The 20,455-nt window shown below is 32.0% G+C and overlaps 1 protein-coding gene across 1 annotated transcript in view; it reads right to left on the minus strand.

The window, feature by feature from the left end:
- The window catches only part of LOC108722850 (pleckstrin homology domain-containing family G member 5), a 156,963-nt gene that overhangs the window by 134,402 nt on the left and 2,106 nt on the right, over nt 1-20,455 (minus strand). The window contains exons 2-3 of the mRNA XM_018448189.1: nt 18,906-19,064; nt 14,106-14,191 (exon numbers count right to left, since the gene is read on the minus strand). Coding sequence (XP_018303691.1) covers nt 14,106-14,191; nt 18,906-19,038 — 219 coding nt within the window. The 5' untranslated portion in view covers nt 19,039-19,064. The remainder of the gene's footprint in view (nt 1-14,105; nt 14,192-18,905; nt 19,065-20,455) is intronic.

Consider the following 20,455-nt stretch of genomic DNA (forward strand, 5'->3'; position numbering starts at 1 on the left):
TCTAGCAGCATAGTTTATATACTCCGCAGCGTTTAGTACTTCGAAGGATGAAATAGATTCTCTTCCAACGGAGAGCTCTCTTGTCACGTGATATAATAGCAACAGTGATAGCTGTTGCAACGACTTCGCTTCATAGTAATTCATCTACAGTCCGTTTCATTGTTGAGAATCAAATTATTTATTATCGCGGTATGGTAAATCTATCCAAAACTTTCTTTCAAGCTTTTATTTATTACTGTTCGTTACACGGAAAAAACGGTTTTGCTAAAGTGTCTAAAATTTTAGATAGACATACAGATCTGAAAATAACTTTGTTGGACTATCAAAATAATTACGTAGGACGTAGTTGATTGTTAGAATATCAAAACTTTTTACACAATGCTTGAGTTTCCTACATAATTATTTTAATGGTCTAACGAAATTATTTTCAGATCTATATCTACCTAAATATTTTAATACTTCAACAAAATTGTTCTTTCTGTGTGTCTACTTAAATTTTTTAATACTTCAGCCTTTCTGTGTATATTATATGTATACTTTATATTATAAATAAAACGTCTCACACGCGAGACAGTAATAAGTGACATTTATGACAAATTAAAAAATGTGTTTCCAAGTTTCGAATGATAAGAAATCAATTTTTTTGCGCTCGCAATTCGATGCAATATCAATTATCGTTTCAGTCATCGTCATAATTTAGTTAATAATGCATAATGAATACAATGTGGTTATATTAAAAAGAAAACTTTGCAGATTGTGGGATTTAACTAATGTGAACCAGACTGATATAAAGGTATCGCGCACGTTTTGTTTAATATAGAAATATCTATTCGAAATATTCAAAGATATACGGAATGTACGAAATAGAGTAGTAATTTTGAAAGTTTACTCATCGAATTTCAGAGACGCGCATTATATTATCGTCGAACTATGTAAAACGAAGATTGAACGAGTACAATCCATTCGCAATACTTTAATAACGTCAAAAATATTACTCACAATATCGCGCGGTATTACATTCTTTACATTATATCTTACGTTTATTTTTACACACTAATATGTAGTCTCTTTCATAATGCTTTTCAATAAAGTTAAATTTACACACCAACATGTAGTCTCTTTCATAGTGCTTTGCAATAAAGTTAAATTAAATTTTTAACTTTTTCATTTTTGGCACCGCAGATTCAAAAAATTACAAATACTCATAAACGAATTTTTTATTATATGTATGCTTTATAAATATCAAGAATTTTTGAGATACACGCGAGACAGTCTAAAAAATATGCGAAATAAAAATAGTAGCAGTTATTAATAAAATAACGTAAAGTCAATTACAAAATTAAAATTAATTAGTGATCAAATAGAGAATAATACGAGGAACGCATGTCAGTGTAGGCAACCAAGGTAGAAATAATTAACTAGAAGAATATATATTTTTATAAAACATACATTTAAATAGGAATATATATATTTATAAAAAATATGTATATTTTTTATAAATTATACATAAGGATGAAATCGTTTCAAAGTAAATCTTTTGAAAACAAATACATCGAAACTTGCATTGGTGTTTCAAGCTAGCTTTAATTTGATTTTACCATAAAAGCAATATATGCGATCGGAAATTTATGGAAGTTTTCCATATTTATATCGAAGAGCTTACGGCAATCAATTATTTTTATTTATTCTACGATAACGCTAATGGGGGTCGCATATACCTTCCGAGAATATCGCTAGTCCGAGCTGGCTAACGGAATATTTGATCGGAAGGATGAAAACGCAGCTGCGTACGCAAATCGTACGCGCTTCGGCGATAATAAAAATGATTAATGTCTCAACACTAATTGTAACATACGAACAAACTATAGAACAAGGCTAATTCATTAACTGTAGCACCCTCTCACTATACACGCACGAGATGCTCGCGTGTCTCCCCTTAAAGGAAAAAGCGCGAAATAAAGCATGCAATTTGCCTGCGATGAGCGTTGATCCATATTTACTGAAATCCTCATAGAAAAAACCGTCATTTGATATAAAAATTTAATGCAACATTTTACCTTTTAATGTTAAACTTTAATGTAGTTTTAATTTTTACCTAAATTTACGGCGTTACACAATCTTTTATCACATGAAAACAAATATACAGAACGCACGTATAATGCGATAATAGTGTGACTCTGCTGAAATAAAATAACATCGTCACGCTGAAAGTTTGCGCTTTTATCAAATAAATTTCGGTTCCGCGGCGCAAATCGAATAAACAGTCAGGTTTCTCTCGATAAGATCTGCGCACTGACTTTCTGTTTCAAATATTTGCCTGAGAGGCTTTTTAACGCTGTCCATTTGTACGTCGATCACTCGAGTACTCCAAGGATTTTATCGAACAAGTTTTGATTCCACAAACTGAACAAATAGCCAAGTTTCAAGCATGATCCGTGCATCGGCTTGCCGTCCCGAATATTTGTTTGCAGGATTTCCGACTGAGGCCGTAAAAATCAGCGTGGTAAAAAAAAAGAATGTCGCGTAATGCCCGTTTCTACGAATGTAGATTAATTAACTTTAATCTCGGTTCAACTAACTCTTCATCTTTTTCTAATTCTTAGAACTAGAAAAAAAATGAAGAATTAGTTGAACCGAGATTAAAATTAAACATTGAATAAAAACGAGCACATTCGGATGATGAACGTATTTGAACGACACGATCACGTGAACTGAAACTTAACATTAGAAGTAGAAACTCCGCAGTTTTATGCACATCCACTAAACGTGAATTCAAGCTTCGACATAATGGACTAATTGGCGCGATGCGGTCGCTCCAGCGTGACGGTTTAATTAGGGATGTTATTGAATAGATGGTAACGGATATGGAAGGAGTACCAACCTCGAGGAAGGACGCTGACCGTCAGCTGACGACGTTATCACGTGACACGAATGTTCTTCCGGCGAGTTCCCACGGATGAAGCCAAGGTGACAGAAATTACGAGAATTACGAGAGTCACTCTTGCGTAGAAATGTTCGCGCAGCATCGCGAAACTGAGATAATCTCTCGCGAATCGAATCGCGAATCAGAACGGAAACGGAACGAGCTCACGAAGAAAAATAAAGAAACGTCCGACATCCTCGCGAGTAATTACATCCCGGAGCACATGGATGTTAATTACGTCACACAAGAAAATTAATCACATTTCATTTGCCACAACACATTTTCGCAGATCAACAGTCACAGATCTTTCGCCCATAATTGCTCCAGTTACAAAACAATCGATGGGTATTTAGTACATATGAGGACTAAAACTGATAGATCAATAGATCAAACGCTCGATCACACTTGCGTTCATCAAAATCTCTCCTTAACGCGACTTGAGCGTAACTTCGATTTCGCACATTAATTTTCGCACTTGCCGTTAACACTGCCAACAATACCGCGAAATTACAAAGACAGTTGTCGAAATTAACTCCTGACGACACGCGATTTCTCTCGCCTACGAATGTTTTCGACCAGACTGACTGTGACGGTGCGACCGCGTGGCAGAGCCTTATACAGGCTGGCACGTTCACCCCCACCAGCCAGCCAACCGTCTCGAAGCACCCCCGCCACTAGTAACCTTTGGTTCGCCCCAACACAAGCGCTCGTATCGCCCTTCAGGATACTTTGAAACTGTCGACCGTAAAGAGCACAAGAGTAAGGTTTCTTAACCCTTAACGGATTTTTATCTCTCTTTACCTGCTCCGATCAATCCCACGAATCTTTGAATTTGCACACGTTATATTATTTGTTATTTATTGTTAGGCTGAAAGGAAATTAATGTCGTATTTTTTATATAGTTCAAAATTATATAGGTATAAAATATATTCGTTAAAAATAAATGAAATTTAAATTTCAATAAAACAATCAAAGTCAAAATGCTCCTTTTATTTAACTCGCGGTAACTCACAAGGAAAGGGATGCAACTGTCCCCCTCCGATTTTAATGCCATTCAATTTTCATTATGAAAATTTTTTTCTATCTCTTACAGTTCTGGCGATATTCGCTTTGAAAGAGAAAAACCAATTTTCTTCTAAAGGGTGTGTCACCCCCTAAAAGTGCGTATGGGCACGTATAAAAAAATACGTGTCGCTTATTTTTATCTGGAAAATAACATATTAAAAGCTCATTAAAATCGGAGAGGGGCAGTTGCGTCCCTTTCCTTGTCAATAACAAAAAATCTTAACATGTAACATGTTTAAAAAAACGATTTTGTAGATAAAGCTTTAAATTTTCACTTTAGAAAATTGAAAGATTTGGCAAATCTTTTTTGAACACCTGACAAGTTCATGAAGTGAACTTTTTCCCGAAAGAAAATTTCACGAAAACAAATCTGTTTCACGAAAACAAAAAAAATTTCACGAAACAAATTTGTTCACGAAAGAAAATTTTCCCATTTTGTGCTCGTAATTTTCTATATATAAAAATTACGATTACCAAACTCACAGAAACTAAACAAATACAGCAACCTTTTGAAAGTAGAGATTTTAAACTTTAAAATCCTTTTTTGAAATTTAAATTTCGTTTATTTTTAACGAATATATTGTATATACAATTTTGAGCTAAAAATACGACACTATTTTCCTTCCAACCTAATTAATATTTATTCCTATATTATGTGACAAAATAGATTCCAGGATGTAGAAAATAAATCCCGTGTGTAGAGAATCACATAATATAGTTTGAAATATTATATCGTATAGTGAAAATTACATGTCATTACATAGCTTCGAACAATGCAAATGAGATATTTAAAAAACTTGATGGAAAACATGACGCACGAAATGATCGATAAATGACATATTGAATAAACGTTATTGTCAAAAATTTTTAATGCTTTCATATTCGAATATTTAAAAGAGAAAAAGAGAATCATGTAAAATTAACTAAGGTAGATGCATTCGAATGAGTAATTAAATAAATATTCACTTAAAAATGTTTAAATAATTTCTCCAATTTGCGTGTCTGTAACACTAGAAAATGTGATTTTATACCCAAACTTCAATTAAACTTCTTGCTTGATCTTAAGATTTTATTAAAGTAACTTATTTTCCTACAAAAGCAACGTTTCCTACAAAAAACTCTTTTGTAGGAAAATAAAAAAAAACTCGTCTTTATCTCTATTTTATTATTATACTAACATTTTAACTAATTGTAAAAACTTTTTAAATTCCCTCAAATTATATTACAATTGACATCAATTAAAATAAATTTTGCAATTAAAATACTAAAATGTAAAAATACATTTATCAATTTTCTCCAACAAATAATCAGTTTAAATAATAAAATACTGTTTCTTTAATAAAAATATCCACTTAAAGCAATACAACTTTTGTTTTCTATCGTGTTCTTCGTAATAACTACTAACAAAAATAGATGGATATAAACAGATCAGTAAACATCTAATTGTAAGATATAAGTATATCGCGAAGTTTTATTCAAAATACAGTCAACATTCTTTCCTGAGTGATATATTATGTTCGTTATAAATCACTTCTCGGAGGAAACGGTGTAGGAAGCTATCTCTACTTCCAGTTCCGAGATGCCCAGTATATACTGAGAAAATCGCGATACTAGGGTTGTTTGCAACTCGTGCAAGACTGTAAAGTGCAACCTCTAACGTGCCATTTCGGCGAAATATGGCAGTAGTTTTTGCCGCGCACAGAACGTGACTAGTGTAAGACGGAAGTAAGAGGATAAAGAAATGTAATAATGCGGAATTATATCGCGATGAATTACGTTTTCACTGTGACACTCTCTGTAGTAACATTCTCTCGAGGCCGGATGTTCGTATTGATTTAATGATAAGATAAGAAACAAATGATTCGATAATTATATCGAAAAGTATTAGGTAATTAATATAATTAGCAGAAATTCTTTTATATACAATGATTCTAGAAGTCAATACTGCAAATTAGAAAAAAACAACCTTTTTACGTAATTTAACAATTGATAATTGAATTATCAATCTCTCTAATTGTAATCCGCGACGTCAAATGAAAGAATAATAAACAATGCGAAAAATGATCTTCGACAATAAATGGCAGTGCACAAGAATGTGCATGCGGTGTGATGAACCAGGAATTTCATTACGGTGTCAATGAATTTCCAACAAAAGCTGCGGTGCTATGGCGTTTGGAACCATGTTCGCGCAAATAAACAATGAGCTGTCGATAATGAAGTGTTGGATTTATACCATATACGCACGAATACTCACGCATCGTTTGATTGTAACGCGTTGCAATTATATTTAGTAACATAAAACATTAACAATATTTACCAAAATATTTGATATTGCAGCTAGGAAATGATGGCCTGTAAATCACTGAATTAAATAGCATTAGTATAATATAATATAGATTACAATATACTGAGTTGTGTCAAAGCATGACAGGAATAACACCAAGAGAATAAATGGCAATATCGTTATATATTACGGATTATTTATTATTACGTTTATCATTATGTATTGTATATAAACTATGATATTACTTCTACATGTACAAGGCGACAAAAATTTTAGCCATAAAATTTTGTGTATTTATCAAATCATTACCCAGGCAACAAGCTAACGTTATATAAAACGTCAAAATGATGTTAACATCAGTTTGTTTTTCATTTCGATGTTTTAAATAACATCAGTTATTTGGATAATAACATATATTTAAAAAAACAAACTTTGAAATTAGTTAGATTACAATTGTGGTATATATATCAAGTACATACGTATATATCATATTTAGTGATTCGAGATTGAATTATTTAAAGCATTTTAAGATCTAGCTTCGACCGTACAGGGCTCTTATTTATCGGTTGTATCTCTCACATACGCGGTTTGAAAAATGATATTAAACTTTGAAATGTTAGTTATACCTTATACTAAAAAATTATCATCTTGACAATCTTTTGATTGACGAACCAAGTCCGCTCTATTGATTATCTCAGAGAATTTATGTGTGAAAAGATGTGCAGCTATCGTTGATGCGTTCCTGAAACTCCTTAAAGTTTTTATCAAAACTAAAGATGGTCATTTTTAAATTATTATTTTAATTATTACTTTTGGTATTTAATAGAATGTAACTAATACTCCAAAGTTTGTATATGTTACTAATGATTTGATAAATACAAAATTTTGTAGCCAACTTTTTTATCATTATACATATTATGGCTGCAATAAATAATTATAATTATAATTATAATTATATTTATTTTGTTATGATATTATGTTTTATATAAAAAACTCGGAGTGGAGAAAGTTAACACAGACATTAGTCAAGAGCTTGCCAATTGAGATGTATTATTACTTATTAAAAAAGGAATTATAATTCAATAACCGTATTAAATGACCAAAATCCTTCGGATTGCGTAGGGGAAGTAATCGAGAGTGAATCGCAAATACATTTTCTCTCACTAACGGAGCACGTGCATAGAATTAGGTTAGCACCGTGGAGAATTGATTCCAGGTTTTCACGATTCGCAATCTTCATTTCACCGTGACAGCACCTCTATTTTTTCTTATAGATACACAAAAGTCTTAATAACGTTATAAAAAAATGCCACGTATAAAAATAATAAAAACTGTTGTGCCCAATTAAACCACCAGAAGGTATGCATTACAAGCTAATTATAGTCGCAATTATTACTCTAATTAATATTGTGCGATTAAATGCTAAAACGCACACAGATGGTATTAATTATAGTTACACTGCGTGAATAATAGTTCAACTACAAAATTCCATTTCGATCCCTTCTTTGCAAAATTGTTTGCGCGACGTAAATAATATCCCAATTACAAAATTCCACTTCAATGTTCCTTCTTCAGGATATCATTTAAGCGGCACCATTCGCGGGACGTAAACAATTAGTACCCTTACGCATTTGCCTTAATTAAATTTTTCTTGTCTCTCAGATACAAATTGCACGTCAAATGTGCCCGTCAGACAAAAATTATTATTTGCAAATTCTGGGTGTAAATAACAGTTTTTTTACTACAAAATGTTTTTTAAAATTCATTTTAAATATAATTAAAATCTATTATAAATATACACGGAATGTCTATTGTAAAGGCACTTGTTGTTTGTGCTTCTATTTTTATATTTTGTTACACCGATAATGTCAAATTATATCCAATTTGAGTTATTTAATCATTTCTATAGAACCCACTGTGCTCCTACTTCATTACGTCGTTAATTTAACTAAAACAATGGAGTTAAACAATTTAATTCAAGAAAATGATATTTGACTCAAATTTAATGTATTATTTACTAAGCATACATTAATACGAATTTGTTCTTACAAATTGTTAATACGAATGTATTCTTTCAATTGCTCCAAAAGAATTTATCCTGAAAGTATAAAAATGCTGCCTCATTTCAGTTGTTTGCTGATTTTTCAACGTTTTTCATCCGACTATCGATTTCTACCCCGCTTTCGCGTATCTATTAAATCGGTGCCATCGCGCCATCGCGCATCGCGTGGAAGTTACGCGGCCCGCTCGGGAGCGGTTAACGCTCTATCAAGTCCGCTTCATTTCGGAAGATATTTAGGATGCACTCGCGTGCCACGGCGCGATGAATCATGCCGGTTGTCTGATATCATAACGAACGTTTCGGGTCTCGCTTAAGTTTGGCCGCACGATTCACGTTTCACGACGATAGAACTCTGCTCGTATCTGGCCCCGCGCGCCACACTTCAGCTTCGGTAACGCGACCGACCGCTTCCGGAAGTTGTCCTTGCATGCACATAAGTCCTAGCAGTTCACTCAGAAATTAAAGTTTGGTATCCGACAAAGCGACCTAAGACATAGTGCTTCCTGTTGAATCGGAAACGGAGCAACGACCCCTTTTCGTTACATGGACGCGATTAAAAGGAATCAATTAACACTTCCTCAGAATACCGGGAAATATAGGGTTTTAAATACGAGATAAGGAGCTCGAGAATTTAGTTCAATATACCATTTCTTCATGCCCCAAATGTAATTAAAATCCATGCTATCTCATCCCTTAACGTTGTTAATGCAATTGTTACTCCGAGAAGTTGTAGAGACGTACATGCAACTTTACCGGTGAAGTTTCGCTTGTCGTTGAAAGCTTTAATTTTCGCGAATGGGAAAAGAGCCCGCCTTTATTTCTACGATCAAAAGAAACACTTTCCCCGGCTGATTCAATTATCGTAAATTCGTCCACAAAAGTCTCGAAACGATTCGTTCCAGTTGATTCAAGTACATACGTAACAGGCACGAACGCGCAAGTTTCTCTCTCACTTAAGTCACGATTTTTATGTATCGATTGTATTTCTCTAAACATACTTCTTCATATTCTCACTTCTTGTTATTTCGTATTTCGATCGCCACAAATTGGCAATTTTCTGACACGGCCGTTAAAATTATTCACAGAAGAATCATCTCAACTTCAATGATACACTCGATGCACTGTGACGCAGATGCATTGTGAGTACGCCGCACTAATTGCTGCTTCTCTAGATTTTCGAAGCAATTTGAGTGAACGTTTTAACGAGTAGCATCCGCATCGTTTTCCAAATTTAAAACTATATGTCACTCAAGAATCTATCAGAAAATTATTACAGCCGATATAACGCGTTACATTGTATACAATGTATATTCTATATGGCAAAAAATTATATCGAATTTTGTATGTTTAATTTCCTTTTTCTACATAATAAAATAATCGAATTGCTTTTACGTTTGTATGTAATGAGAAAAAAAGCGACTCGATCGTTTATGAAAAAAGGAGATTAAACATTCAAATTTCAATATTACAATTTTTTTGTCTTACAAAAAGGTCATATCTTTTATTGTTAACAGAAAAATTAAGGTTACGCCGTTCTTAAAAAGTCAGATACATTTGTAAAGAACTGCTTCAAAATAACTGACGTCGTGACTCATCATAGAAATGGTTTCTACATCGCTGATCTGATTGTACGTCTTCGTAATAGAAGACGGCTATGAAAAGTTTCTTAAAGTGTGATGTATTATTACGTTCACTGTAAAATCCATATCCATCCGAAACGAATATTTTATTTTTAAAGAATAAACTATGTACGTTTTTTCTCGCTCTCTTTGAAACCTAAACTTTACATTATTTATTTAGGATTTAATTAACGTACCTTTTCTGTATTTATTTGATTTTGTACAAAAAAACTGCAATAATAAAAACAAAGCCACTACACTTTCTACTTGTATTACAGGCCTGCTTCAGAAGACAATATGAGTGTCTCTTTTTAAAGAAAAAGGAAGAATCGGCATCCAAAAGCTTTGTGTCTTTTCAATATGATTGATTTATATACTTTGCGTGACAAATACGCTTTCTAAAACGACCGTGCGTAATGCAATAAGCGATGGTCGACGACCCAAGAGGGTCGTCCTGTGAACATTAGAATTGTATTTCACTCGTTGATGTGATCAGCTCACACAGTCACATCGTCATACATTACCGATGTATACATATATGCCAGGGAATGGAAGTAACTCGTTACTTGTAACGAAGTTATAGTTACAAGTTACTTTTTTGGTAACTTTACTGGTAACTGCGTCACTTTTTTCCTTTGATATCTATAACTGTAACGAAGTTACATTTTTTTAGTAACGGTAACGAATTTTACAGTTATTCTTATCGTTACTTTGCACACGATTCAACACGGTACAATTGGACACAAGCAACTCATAGTGCTTGAGACTAGAAGCCCTTAGGCCCGTTTGCAGTGACGGATTAAGCATTTAGCCGCCCCAGGTGGCTTCATTATTTTATAAATTTGATAAAAGGGAAAATGGATAAAAAATGATTTATACCCTCGAATTAGCTGGTAAAAACATTTAGCAATCTTAATAAGTAATATAAATATAATACATTTCAACTGTATATTTAAAATATCATTTCTGATCAAATATGCTCGGTGTAACTCGTACAAAAACGTTAGATTAACAAATTAAAAATTTATCTCAACTATATGAAAATTTTATCTTGAAAAATTTGCCGCCCCCTAAAATTGTCCGTCTGCTGTGATTGGTGGTCATCGATTTTAAAAAAGTAACGAAAAGTTATTTTCTCAAGTAACTGTAACGAGTTACTTTTAAAAATCGGTAACTAGTAAAGGTAACTTGTTACTTTTTCTACTCGGTAACGAGTAACTCTGTAACTTGTTACTTTTAAAAAGTAACTTTCCATTCTCCCTGCATATATCTTACACTTATCTATACTGCCATATTCAACTATATTTGCAAAACCGACGTAACATTTATATAGCCGCAAATTTTCTCGTTAAATATGCCCCTTCGATTCAGTAGCATGAAATATTCTCATCGCGGAGATGAATCGACTATCCACCTGTGTGTCCTACTTCTTTGTTCAAGTTTTATCTATATGTAAAAATGGAGACCTTTCGTCATTTATAAAAATTAAACTACAGATAAGCACGCACTTTTCCCATTTAAAATTTTTCAACGAACATTTTCTTCATAATTACGATAAATATACAAGATACGATAAATATTTATACAACAAGTTTGATCTCGATTTGTTTTGTAAAGTTTTATTATTATTATAAAGGTTGTTATTATTTATACCTCGAAATTTTAAAATAAAAAATAAAAATACATATATATATATCTATGCATACAACACAAATAAAACTCATTTGTAATAAATATAAAATAGATAATTTATTACGCTTTATTAGATTAGAGAAGAAAATTTTCCTATAATTTCTTTTTATATTATATATTTTCGTTTAATCGTAGTGTTTATATACAAAAAATGTGTACAAGAAGCCTATATATTATTTACTATCGATAACAAAGAAATTGAATAATATAGCGGTGAGAACTTAATTTCCGGCATCGCGAGATCTAGCTTGATTGCCAGACATTCGTGAGTGACATAATGGCGACGTCGTAAGATAAATCATTCATTCGTCGTCGTAAGTCATTCATTCAAGGTTGATAGATAAGCTGTTTCAAGGCTTAAACGATATTGTGTGACAAATTGCATTACAATTAATCATCGGATATTTTTACTAAAATTAATTAATTGCTTCAAGAGTAACGATACTTCACTGCAAATCGGGCGAAAATTTTTTATGTTTTATACGACAATTTCTTAAAAAAAATTACCGGGTTATATTTTTACATCGTTAACTCAAGTACATATTTCAGTATTTTCTCATTCTTCAATATGTGAAAAACGCGAAAAAAGGAAGTTGAATTTTTAAAAAGCAAAAAAGACTGATGTATAGATAAAGCTTGTCTGTGCCTCAATGGAATCGACACGAATGTAAACCGTAACATCACAGTGCTCCCTTTAAAAATGGCACAACTCAATCATCCCTTATCAGTTTCCTATCAATCTCATTAACCTATCAATCATCGAAAGTAAACTTTTTTAACTTCAAAAAATCGTCAAAACGTCACAACTAAAAAAAGATAGTTTAAACAAAATCGCCAAAATTGTTAATAAAGGTTGTGAAACGAAAATGACAAAAATGATATGTGATTATGTTAAAAATATATTCTTTTTGCCGATATTATTTGATTAGTCAATAATTTTCTTTCAAGTTGAAATATAGTTTATCTTCTTTTCCGAGAAACATTTTGAGTTGCGTATCTCTGAAGTAAGGGAGCGATAATATGTCATTGCATTTGACATCTTCACACTCAATCTTTACTTGTTCGTAACCCAATTATTAAATTGTCAGGTCGTCTTTGTCGAGTATTGTCTTATTTAACTTCATAATAATTATTATTGTTCTCTTTAATATAAGATGCGCTTAGATAAATTAATTAGTCTTTAATATTGCGTAAACTATTTTAGATTATTTTTTATTGTTATGGATTTCTGATTGTTTCTTGATGGGATCATAATAAGATAATTTTGTATTACGTTTAATTTATAAATACGCGAAATGTATTGAACGATTCTAAACAGTAACAATCGAGATAGAGTCGCATTAATCTATACATATCTCGTAAGTTAGCACCTCGAGCATGTAGCTTAGAGACGAGCTAACATACATCATGGTATGACATTGAAGGACATATCATTACTCTCTGTCTCGATTTCTTGCACCACCGCATGCACAACTCGGCTTCTTGTAGTTCGTGGCACGTTCTGTTGTCTCGCATGCCCACGCATTCTCAGCGAATTAATTACTCGTTTGTATTTCTCGAAATTTATGCGGTTGTAAGTAGGACCCTTCCCCCCTCCCCTCAACGAAAGTAGTGGATTTACTGTAGAGATATAAAAACTAGAGTAAAAATTAACTTTAATGCACGAGCATTAAAGTTTCATAAAAGTGTCAACTAGAATCTTGTTCTGAAGGAAATCCGTCATCGGAAGAAAGCTCGAAAGTGCTTTTCTCAAATGCGACTTATATTGTTTATAATTGAAGTCGCTTCTAATATTAGTTGCTTGTAACTCGAAAAAAAAGTAACTGATCTGCAGATTGCGTTGTCCAAATATTTACGGTAACACTGTAGCATATTTTGTATATAATTTTTGTGGAAACAGTACTGAGAGAAAGGATTTCGTTAATTTCACAAGCCATCAGTACCTTTAACAAGTGGTCGGTAAATATGTGACAATAAAATTGATTTGTTGTGATTGCTACTAGTCTGCTATACCAATCAATTATTAGTAATAGAAGTAAACTATATAGAACCTAACCTATCTTTCGGATAGACTTTAGGATCGCTTATCATAGAAATCATAGATGATCGTAGGGTCTTAAGTCGGAAACTGACCAATCACAGTCAAATATAGGGAGAATAGACTAAAATTGGTCAATTTCTTATGATTTGAGATCCTACAACCGTCTTCTATATATATGAGCCTTTTATTTACTAGCGATACTATTGATTATTTGTTACATTGACGAATGAGAAATAATTAATTTGCAATAGTAACTAATCGATTTCTTAACAAATATCACATTTGTTTTCTCTTGATTTGTTCCTATAACAAAATCATTTCTCTCAGTGAGTAAACGCGGTATAATTATTTCAAACAATTGGCTGCTGTTATATGGAAAAATTCTTTAACCTATTTCTTCCAGCTATGTATTTACTTACCTTTTTATAACGCACTTTGCTATCTCCTCTTTTCTTTGCGGTAAAATGCCTCTTGTCTGCAGCGTGCACTCCCGTGAGCTCATCGTCTGTAACATAAGAAATCGGATTATACAGTTTGTGTATATAAATTTAAGAAGCCATTACTGTGCAAATAGAGTTACTTATATATAAATATGCTGCGATATCTACACACAAGAGAGAGGGAGAGAAAGAGAAAGAAGAAAAGGGAGGAGAAATATACTTTCAAATATTTTTCTAAATCGCGACAAAATATTTTTGTTATTATTATTATTATTATTGTAAAGCGCTGTGAATGTACAAGAAGTTCTGTTTTTTATTCCTACACAAGACTGCACAACTCTTTCTCGTTTTCGCCAAATATTAAATATATACCTATCTCACTTTAAGTTTCAAACAGACCCTATGATCTATCCATTTGGCTCAAAGTTGAAGCCTGGCACGAAGGTAAAGCGCGTGGCTAACAATAAAGCGCGTAATTCAGTAGTGCAGTAGTATGATTAAGCGGACTTATCATAGTCCTTCGCAGGGTAAATCATTGTCCGCAGATTGAACGAACATGATATATAGGCGCACGGTGTACACGTCTATTTTTAAGGTAAGCCCACGGTAAAATGAGATCGATTATCGCGTCGGTCGGCAGGCATGCGAGGTAACCATTCGAGCCCTTCCTTTGGCAACAGGATTTTCGTCTCGATAGTGAGACGATAATTTCTAAATTAAACCGCCGCGTCGCCACCCGACTCACGAAGCACGCCTTTCCGTTCCGGCATCGTCACGTTATTAACGTTATATCCTGTTCATCTATCGACTATACTTATACAGCGCGGTTCAGATTGTAACCTGAATCAGTGCGATATTTGCCTGCAGGCTTTTATCGAATTCTTTTTAAACTCGACAAATTGCATCATATATCGCGAATAACAGAAAAATGCACTACAAATATTTCAAATTTATAAAAAAATTTATCGTTATTTTATTATTAAATAGTACGCAGATAAATTTGCATATATCTTTTCCAATTAGTATGTAAAATTATTTATGAATATGACTCACACATAAGATACAATATATTACTGAAACAAATATATTCGTAGAGAATGTGAGATGCGACACGATGAATAATGGAATTTTAATGACAGTGTGCACAACTTTTAGTATGCATGTATAAAAAATGCAACGTCGCGTAGTTTAAAAAAACGTTCGTACAGAGAAATGCTTTCTCGACAAATGGAGTGTCGGAGTAGAAGTTTCGATCAAGAGAGTTAATACATATCAATCAGGGAAGTAGAGACATTTTCCTTTTCTCACAAAAACTAGGATTAAAATATGCAGAATATTATGCAATAATTAACTTTTTTTTCTTTTAATATGTTACAAAATTAATAAATCAAACTTTAATTAATTAAACAAAATTAAATAAGATTTACTTAACGTTAGTTTCATGGAAGTTTTATTCATTGCTAGTCTAGTAAAGTTTCAACAGATTTTAACACTGTTAGATACCAAAGAAACAATTTAATCCCTTGGGTTAAGAATAATATTTTATTATTTAATTTCTACATGTCAAAATGTAAATCAATCTAGTCTTGTAATTAGTTTCAAAGTAAATAACATCCATATTAACGTACACATTTTTATTTACTAAGCATGTGTGTATTTATATATATATAGTAAATAATTAATTAAATTTAAGTCAAATTTAACACATTTTCTTGAATTAAATTATTTAACTCCATTGTTTTAATTAAATTAATAATATATTGAGTAAGAATAGTGGGGCACTTATAGAAATGTTTAAAAATAACTCAAATTGGATATAATTTAAAACATATGAATTTAATAGTGTGCAAGTCAAAGGCAAAAGAGTAAAATAAATCATAAATTGGTATCATTATTTTTCTTTTTAGAAGCTCTTGTAAGATATATTTCTTGTAAGATATTTCGGTTAAATATATGTATATATTTAATTGAAATGTTTATCTTTTATATATCTATAAAAAAAGAAGATTAATCTAATTTGCAACGTCATTACTCTATAGTAGGATCTATGATATCTAAGCGAAAGGATAAGTCTGATTCCATAATGGTAACTGAATTGCTTTGCACAGTCATGGTATGACGAACGAGGGAATGATACACTAAAAAAGAAGACTGTAACATTTTAGTGAAGGAAAAAGTGTATACGCTCAGGTTTTGCAGATCTCATTGTATCTATTTATAGCCTTAACGACATTTTAATGCTAAATCAATCGTTTGTCATATTTTTTTGTAGAAAAATTTCTGTTGTGAAGTCACAAGTTGTTTAATATTATATGAAAGTGTTTAAACTGTTTACACAATATTACAGAGTACAGTTTCTATAAAAATTTATTGCTGTTTATCGCGAGTTTTAATTTTTCATGCGTGTTATATTCGCTTTGATCGTATTTGATTATGTCGTTACTTGCTTCATCAGATCGAGCCTTGACAAACGAGAGATAGCCAATGTTAAAGATCGCAGTTCTATAAACAAAATGTCATCTATTTTAGTCGACGTTCCGTTGTGTCGATATTTAACCTTTAATGCTCTCGTATTCTTTACGTAAATATTCAATATATTTCCCTGTGTGTAACACGCGATCTCAAGCTTCAGAAAAATTACCGATAAATTAAAATAATTTCGAAATTCATTGATATTTAACAGAAAAAAATATTACAAACTTTATTTTCTCGAATGATCGATCATGTGCGATAATGATATTATCACGTTCTTTAATGAGGGATCAATGAACGCTTCTTATAGATTTAATCTTTTCAATAGTGCGATAAAGGTTGCTTTGAATATTTTCGAAGAAGATAAAATGCAAAAGTGATCATGCTGACAAAATTTCAAGTGAATCAATAACAATCAATTTTATTTTTGAAATCGTGAAAATAAATGAAAAAATTGAAATTAATTAATTCGAACAAAAAGTTGAGTAACAGAGAAAAGAAATAACCGTAACTTATTAATGTTTTTTATAAATCATGTCTACATAAGAACACATAATAACAGCTATTAAAAATTTTAATTTAAAATAGAATTAATTGCAGCTTTGGTTGCTCAATTATAAATACTGTTAATTTATTTTTAAATAGGTATAAGATCATATGATATTAATGAAAGATTTAAGCGATATGATGTTTCGATACGCAAGAGTTATTAGGTAAAAATATTTTATAAGCGTTAAGCTGCGAAAAAACTTTTGTCACGCATGATATAGAGACCGCGAAGCTTTCGATAAAATCACATGAAAAAAATTTCCACAAAACCATGGACTACGATGATCTTCGTCTTTTAACCTCGTTTGCATATTTCCTTGAGAGGTTTTTCCTTTGCACGCCATTCCTCTTCTCTCTCTCTCTCTCTCTCTCTCTCTCTCTCTCTTTGTTACCTTCTATTTTGCTAAAACTGTTAAACGGCGTTCAAAAATAAACGGCGTGCGCGATACGTCGATAGCATCTTCTTTTATTACAGCTCGAAATATTGTAATCATGCGCGACCCTGGCTTCTACGATAGCAGATTTTATCGTGGAGTACATTTGGGAAGAACCTTGGTTTAAAGTGAAGCCATGTGTGAACATGGCTCCAGCCATCTGTAGACACACATACATGAACACATCTACCCGCGTAATGTATATCGTTGATGACGAACAATAAGTATGTGTTCAAAAGGTAAATTATTTCTTTTATCTGTTGACAGTTGATTATTAGTAATAAGAGGAATAAGTATTGTACATATATATTCCATATCTTCGTTATTTCATATAAAACAATTAGTATAAAATAATAAAATAATTTAAAACAATTATAATTCATATCAGACCGACGAGAATAAATCAATTAAGAGAAATAATCCCATTTAAATTTCATTCGTATATTTTTCGGAATAATATACCTACAGTTTTTTCCAAATTAATCCTTAACAGATTTTTCACAGTGTGCCTGAATGTTAATTGTTTGTGACATTCTAATTGACTGTATCTTTTCCTTTTATGCCTACAACGTCTTTGAAGATTCGATCGATAATACATTTTTTGATAATCAAGGGTTCTCTATATGCGCGCCTGTAAAATTCAACGCATCGTCGTTGTTGACTTCGTCATTTTTTCTGCTTGATGGAAGGAAATCAGCTGAGTCACTATCGACTCGTGCCGAAAGAAATTTTTTTACTAGCGTGCTTACATAACCGATTCGTTCGTCACCATTGACGAATGATTTATGTCTCGATGATGATCGATTATATATAAATGGTGGTAAAATAATGCTTGTTACTTTGACAGTACTCGAATCAAAATAGTAATGATATCCTATCTTATGTGATATGAGGTCTTGATAAGCAAAATGTTTCCATTACGGTTTTTAACGTGAAAGAAAAGTTATTTTCATAGCCAAAAATACAATATGTATTAAATTTCTAACAATTTTTGAAGTAAGAAGCAAAAATGATATGACTATGTCTAATATAAAATTTTAATTAATTTAATTTGTAATTTGTAAAGAGCATTTTTATGCCAAAAAACATGCTGCAATTAATTTACTCTTTTTATTTCAGATGTTAATAAAATATTAAAATAAAACAATATATGTATGCAATATTAAATTCAAAGCAAAAGATTTGCTCTTTTTCAAATGAATAAGGCAACGAATGCGCGTTTGAAATAAATAAAAAATTCAAATATCTATCTGACGTTTAACATCAAATTTTCTAAATAAGTGTAGAACGAAGCGTAGATTACACGATAAATAAATCGACTCACCTTGCTGACGGAGTAGATTGTCCAAGCGGAGCAGGACTTCGTCTTTACTTTGGAGACTTTCAGGTAGATCGGTACACACACCCGCTTCAACGATCCAATCCGCATACCACTGCTCGCTTTTCTTCGTTGGCATGATATCCGCTAATTACGTGTGGAAACCTTAAGCAAATTTAACATTAGTCAGGACAAATTATACGGAACATAAAGTGCTTGTAAACTTGTACTAGGTAAATTAATTACAGAGAACTTGGCTTATTATACTTTTCGCCTTCAGAGATGACTTTACAACAAACCGGGTTTTTCTTTTTATGATATATAAAAAAAATTATTATTTCAATGCTGCAAACATACATACATAAAAGTATATATACGTAATAATTGCTTTATTATTGTTATAGAGGTACTGATTCTCACGCATTGGAGCGTAATTAAATTGCGACCTAAATATTTTATAATATTTATTCGCAATAAAGCCACTGAAGCTCCTCGCATTATATATAAAAGTCGCAAGAAGATATATATATTTATGCCGTACATTCAAAGCCAAATTTATGATTAGGATGATAAATGTGAATTTATGATTCTCATGAGATAAGATCGCTTCCAACGCGTTGGAAATGATCGGTATAAAAAATATCGATTGTATGTCCGCGTATTTTCGTTTAACTAAAATGAAAACCAACTGGTGTAAATATCAATAGATGTATATATGTAGATGCTAACTATGCGGGGCATTATATATTTTTTTATATTAATTGATATCACGATATTGTCGAATCAATCAAATTGCTGTGCATTCCCAGTGCATATTTTACAGGAAAAGTTATAAGAAAATAGTGTATATGAATTCAATCTTAATTAATTATAATATATAGTTTTATTATGTACTTTAATTTATCTTTTTCTTATACTCATAATTTCTTTTGTGAGATATATGTTGTACGTATCGAGAGTATACTACAAATTTGACTTATTTCGCAATTAATATTCGTTCGATAAAAAATCGATATAACGTCAATATTATCGAAAAATTATGTATATGCAGGTATTATGAAAATTTTATGTTATATACCGATATTCGACCTCCTTCCACCAATACTGGTATAATTAAGGACTTTCAGAGTTGGGTTTTAAAGGGAAAAATACGCGCCGCTGATATATGTAATCGGTGAACAAAATTTCGTATTCAGTCCCTGTTCCATAATGAAACGCGACCCTCGTGTCAGAACAAATGAAACGTAAAGTCGTCTTAGACCTTTAGTCCTAAATCTTTGAAATGTCAATACCGTCGTAGGTCAACCGATAGCGGTTTTGAAGCGCGATAGATAGCGTGATACCAGTGTGAATGTATGACTTTGCATAATTTCATGATTGGTATTCATAGTTGATTCTTATATTTAAGACCGTTTTAAAGTGTCAAATCAATCACAGAGCTGTATTATCATTTTAATATATTATTTAAAACTTCGTTTTTATTACAGCTCTATGATTAGTAATAAATTAATTTACACTGATGATGACCTCAACAAAGGATCAAAACGTTTGATTTA

Source organism: Mycetomoellerius zeteki, unplaced genomic scaffold, assembly GCF_001594055.1.
Source record: "Mycetomoellerius zeteki isolate Tzet28-1 unplaced genomic scaffold, Tzet1.0 scaffold220, whole genome shotgun sequence".
Classification (NCBI taxonomy): Eukaryota; Metazoa; Arthropoda; class Insecta; order Hymenoptera; family Formicidae; genus Mycetomoellerius; species Mycetomoellerius zeteki.